The sequence below is a fragment of the Sminthopsis crassicaudata genome, chromosome 5 (genome assembly GCF_048593235.1).
Source record: "Sminthopsis crassicaudata isolate SCR6 chromosome 5, ASM4859323v1, whole genome shotgun sequence".
NCBI lineage: Eukaryota > Metazoa > Chordata > Mammalia > Dasyuromorphia > Dasyuridae > Sminthopsis > Sminthopsis crassicaudata.
In genome coordinates, this window is record NC_133621.1 from 43,989,654 (window position 1) to 43,995,653 (window position 6,000).

Here is a 6,000-nt window from a genome sequence, read left to right on the forward strand (position 1 = left end):
AATACAAAATGATGTTCAGTCCTTCTGGAATACTGATTATTGATATTGATAAATTTGATCAAGAGCAAGTGATTGTATTGCTAAAGAGCAAAGATGGCAGAGAGTGCCAAGAATTACAATTTTTAGACTGTGATTAACTGACTATTGGTACTTTTCAATGTCATATCCTTATCCACTGATCAATCCATCAATCAATAATCTTTGTTAAGAAATTACTATATGCTGGGAACTGGAGGTAAAAAGAGGAAAAAATAGGTCCTGCCTTCAAGAAGCTTACATTTTAATAAGGGAAATGGCATGTACATAAATAGATACATAGAAAGATCAGATAAAAAGTAACCTTAGAGGGGGAGGCATTAGCAGCTGGAAGACTAAGAAGGACTTCCTATACAACCAAAGCACAGATATAATCATGAAAAAATGTCATACTCAGCAAAAACACAACTTTGCTATAAATGCAATACAAGACAAAAAAGGAACTTGCACCTAAATATAATGGTTCATAGGTTCTCCCTAGAGAAGTAAATAAAGGAATTGGCAAAGTTGGTTTCATCATGTATTTAAAGATAACATCATTTCACAAAATTTTAATCATCTCATGTTCCAGTATTTCATAAGCATTTACTCAAAGATCATTCTAAAGATAATTGCAGCTTTTATAACATCATCACAAAAGATAAAGAAAATAGAGCAATTCAATAAAGTCAATATACTCCTATACCTAATATTCTATGGCTCTAAAAAATGGCAGAAGGAAGGAAAATGAAAAATATGATAAATAATATGGTTCAGAAATTAAAAAATGAAAGGTCATTCGATCTTCTCTGTGTAGGGAACTGGGAATTACCTAGGTGGCAAGCACCAACTGATATAATGAAAAGGGAAATTAATTATAGTCTCACACACAAATGCTGCATCATTTCTGAATCAGCTACCTTGTGCAGTCAGACTGCCAACTTATTAAGGCAAGGATCAAAATTGATACCAAATTAGAACAAAAATGAGAAAAAGAAACATAATATATAATTAAAACTCCAATTGACTAATATTTAACAAGCTTATTAAAGCTCATTTCAATTTATTTAAACTACTTTTAAATGCTGAAAAATGGGAAGTGGATAAAAGAACAGAAGTCAACATAGACAATTATTATTTTCTTTAAAAAGCTTAATCTATATTAATGAATCACTACAACAAGCCCAAAATACCATAGAAACTCTCTATCAATGGGCATTTAATTTATTTGCCAAACAGAGTACTATAACAAGCAAGGGCAGCAACAACTTGAGCTTAAAATCTTTTTGAAAATCTTTTTTTTCCCCCTGAGGCTGAGGTTAAGTGACTTGCCCAGGGTCATACAGCTAGGAAGTGTTAAGTGTCTGAGACTAGATTTGAACTCAGGTCCTCCTGAATTCAGGGCTGGTGCTCTATCCACTGCGCCACCTAGCTGCCCCTCTTCTTTAAAATCTTAAGAAGGAAAATACTGGAATATTACAAATAGTATTGCCTCATAAAATAGTGAAAAGTAATGGAGAGAAAAACAAATGTACAGAAAGCTTGGTGTGAAACCTAATTAATCTCAAATGGTCCCAAGAGCATTTACGACTAAGCCTAGAAGGACAACAGATGAAAAAAATATAAAAGATTCATCAATATTTTTATTGATGAATAACAATTTAATAACAAATTATTCTTTTCCATCAATGACAGTGGAACTACCATATTCAATTTCTTCACATCATGGTCCATGTTATTTACTCTAAGCGGAAGAAGGGATAGCATTAAAGTAACCAAAGATGAGAAAAGCATTTATACTAGAATAACTATACACAAAGGAAGTCCAACCTGGGGACAGTATAAATGTGAAGGTGTTGACAAATTGGTTCTCTAAATAGTCAAAAAGAGAAAAAGATTATGAGTGAATGAGAGAAAAAAGTCACACTGTAATGGAAAAATGATTTAATTTAAAGTCAGAGGATCTCAGTTTAAATGGCTCTGTCATTTACAACTTCTATGACTGTGGGCAAGGCAGTTCCCTGTTCCAAAACTAAGTTCTTCGCCTGTCATCAGTCAGTCAACAGGTAGTTATTAAGTGCCTACTATGTGCTGGGCACTGGGGAATACAAAGAAAGGCAAAAGACAATCATTTCACAGTCTAATGGAAGAGACAAGGTGCAAATAACAAAATATGCACAGGACTAATAGAAGATAATCAATAGAGAGAAGGCACTAAAAATAGGGGGAATTGAGAAGGTTTCCTACAGAAAGTAGAGTTTTTTCTAAGATTTAGCTGTAGAATGAAGGAAATGAACTATTTGTCCTACCATGTTCCTTCCAATTCTATATATATATATATATATATATATATATATATGACTATGAGTTTCATTTTTATTTATTTGTTTGACCCTACAATTTTCTACTACAGAAATTGACTGAAAGGTACAAAATATATATTCACTGTTTGCTATTTGTTGACTATTAAAAATGTATTTGACTTGATAAAGCAAAATGCTGCCTCAAGTAAAAATAGGTTCCTTCAGCAAGGTTGTCCCATGGGCTATGTATTAAAATCACACAAAATTCTGTGTGTGTGTGTGTGTGAAAGAAAGAGGGGAAGAGGAGAGGAGAGGAGAGGAGAGGAGAGGAGAGGAGAGGAGAGGAGAGGAGAGGAGAAGAGAGGAGGAGGTGATTAGGATTAAGTGACTTGCCCAGGATCACACAGCCAGTAAATGTTAAATCTCTGAAATCAGATTTGGACTCAGGTCCTCCTCTGCACCATCTAGCTGCCCCAAGATTCTTTGAAAGATGTAACAAAGAGGTTTGCTTGACCAATCTCTGGTCATTAATATCAATCAAGACATAGGACAAGGAGAAGAATGTTTAACCAAAGATATTTGCCATTGTGTTGGAGGATGTCTAGTACAGAATCCAATTTAAATAATCATTCCCTATAGATGGCAAGATCATTTTAATGCTCCTTTTTTGCTGATAATATTGTGTTGATAGTATCAAGCCCTAGAAACTCTTAAAAGATATCAATCTATAGTGACTCAAGAGTTCAGCCTGACTCCCCACACAGGAAAAATTAAATGTGAAATGCCTATTTTCTAAATTGTAATATGCAGTTGGATGGATAATCCATACAGCTGGGTCTGTTCTGTGCATTTCTCTTAGCACTGTGAAAGGATGTGAAAATAAAAAGAAGAGCAAGATAGTTATACATGAAAAATGCTTTTAATAAGTCCTAAGCTTTTTCCTGAAATAAAGGCCCATCTCTTTGGATCAATATTTTTCTGGCTCAGATGAGATGATGTCTTTAAAGTGTTTGAGAAACTTGAACGAATTATAGAATGTCAATTTTTTTTTATGGTAGATGTGTAGGCTATAGCATATTTACCAACAAAGAACTAGACGGAAGTAACATAAAGCATATGCACCCTAGGACCAGAGAAAAGGGCTTAAGGTCCAGGAGAGGAACCAGTCATGTAATAAGAGTATATGATAAACAGTTAGCAAAATGTAGATTTCTCTGGTATCTCTGTAGAGTCAAGTGTTATATGGGGCAGCCTATAACATTTGGGGCTGGAGGATTTAGGGGAAGGTATGGATAAAGATAAAAATGTATGAATGGCAATTGAAAATGGATGTAGCATGCAAATGTCCATAGAAAAAAATTTTATCCAGAGAAATATGTTGAGCTTTATTTCATCCAATAGATCTAAGAGTGAACAACTTTACCAGTGCATTATTTTCATTTGAGGAGGGAGTGAAAAAAATGAAAAATAAAGAAGGGAGGGAAATACACTGGTACTTATATTATTTAATCTTTTTGTTCATTTCTCTTCTCTTCCATTAAATTTCGTTGCCTCAAGGAAACAAGTCGGAATCTGATCATCAAAATCACCCTAAGAAGAAAGAGGAGGAGGGCAGCGGGAATGTTAGCTCTGGCAAAGGAATGATGTTACCAGCTACCCTACGTCTGGCAGTAACCAGACCCCCTGGTCCAAGGCCTGGAGCACCCCCACCTGGGCAGCGCCAGCCCCACCTGCAACCACCGGAGTCTTTGCTGAGAAAGGGAAAGGGGAACCCAGGACAATGACATGGAGGGAGAGTTGGAGTGGAGAGCAGGGCCTCTTGAGTCCTCCCATCACTCCCCTCCACACAGTCCTTCCATTAGACCAAGCACATACCATTTCTTAAAATGGGTTTGTTTTGTTATTTCCAGTCCAGGTTGCAGCAGAGTATCAATTGTGAAGGGATGATGATTCAGTTTTATTTTAAAACAAAGCCAGGTGCCTTCCCTAAGGAAGTCATAGTTACTTTAGGTTCCATTGGTCTAAGTTTAAAGCAAATGGACTTCTAGGATTTCTTGAGATGCCCATCCCTGGGAAATGGGAGCAGGACTGGAATCCGCCATTCTTGGCTTTCTTGGTGTGTGTGTTCGTGGAAAGGACAAATTTCTGCTATCTGAAATATTTGTACTATGACCAAAGATAGAGGGAAAAAATGGAGTCCAAAGGGGCTGTCTTTGCCAGCACAGATATCACCCCACCCTATCTCCTCCATTATTAATTAATCAGCACTTATTAAGTTCTTACTACATGCTAGGCACTGTGCTCAGTACTGGGGATACAAACTAAAAAAACAAAATAATCTCTGTTGTCAAAGAGCTTACATTCTAACTGGGGAGCTCTGTTCTCTAATTCTGGGGAGGAAGTGCTAGGAGTGGTGGTTTGGGAGCAGAGAGAAATCAGCACCAGTAGCTCAGGGACCTCAACCAGCCATCCCATTTTAACTTGAAGCATACAGACCTTGTGGGGTAGAGGACTGGGTCCTTGTTCTGTTCCAGCAGCTCTGACTGTGTCGTCTTACAGCCAGCTCACAGACCAACCTCTAGAAATCCAATTAGTGTCTAACTGGGCTTGAAAGGAGGTCTTCTCCAACCCGCATCAACAGAATCACAATAATTGGTGTTAATGCTGGATGCAGTCAGTTGTCCTATTACAGGTGGAGAAAGGGACACAGAAAGATGAAGCAGACTCATCGTGGTGGGGAGGAAGGGAGGAAGCACACAGAATCAAGAAAAGGCTGGCACAGATTGCCAGAACTAGAGGGGACCTTATCCCAGTAAGGGAGCAAAGGCAGAGAAAGTCAGTGACTGACTTACTGAAGTTTTGACAATCAATTAATCACGGATCTATCACCAAAAAAAACAAAGGACCATAGGACTGTGAGATGAAAGAATCTTGGACCATAGAGACAGTGTGGTGGAGTAGAAAGAGCCCTCAAATTTAAATAAGGAGTTCTGGGTCAAAATCTCAACTCTACTTGCTACTTCTGTGAGCATGAGTGAGTCTTCCTATTCCCACAAGATTCTTGTAAAGAGTAATAAAGAAAAAAAGATAAATATGTATATATTCATTCATACATATATACACATCTATCTATATCTACATCTAGATATAGATATAGATGTATTTATACATACTATATATATATATATATATATACATATTACATGTATACATGTATATGTATTTATATTTGCTTTTTAAATGTAAGCTACCATAAGATGAACAGAAGGCAGTGATTTGTCCAAGTTTCATGGTCAGTAAGTGACACAGCTGGGATATGATTCCTAGATTTAGAGAATTATGGGATTTTCCAAATGAATCCAGTTTTTGAAGACTTTAAGTTTAGCCAATGCTTGACTAAAGTGGAAGAGACAATTCCTGAGTAGAATATATACTCCATCTTACAGAATGGACAGAAATAATTTGATTTCATAAAATCATAGAGTTTATATAGGCTCAGAGTCTTAGGGCTAGACCAAACCTTAACTTACTTTTCACATGAAAAAATGGAAGTTCAGAGAGTAAGGGGTAGATCACAGAAACATAAAATCATAGAAATGCAGGATTGTGTTATTTAAGGCCAAGAAAGGAAATGCAAAGGAAAAGAGTCACACAACTAAAAGGTCCTGGACTAAATCACAGA

At 36.6% G+C, this 6,000-nt stretch overlaps 1 protein-coding gene across 1 annotated transcript in view; it reads left to right on the forward strand.

Annotated features, from left to right (window-relative positions):
• TMC2 (transmembrane channel like 2) overlaps window positions 1-4,292 on the forward strand; it is a 65,706-nt gene extending 61,414 nt beyond the window's left edge. Inside the window, exon 20 of the mRNA XM_074269531.1 lies at window positions 3,876-4,292. Within this exon, the coding sequence (XP_074125632.1) occupies window positions 3,876-4,102 (227 nt within the window). The 3' untranslated portion in view covers window positions 4,103-4,292. The remainder of the gene's footprint in view (window positions 1-3,875) is intronic.
• Window positions 4,293-6,000: the final 1,708 nt, after the last annotated feature.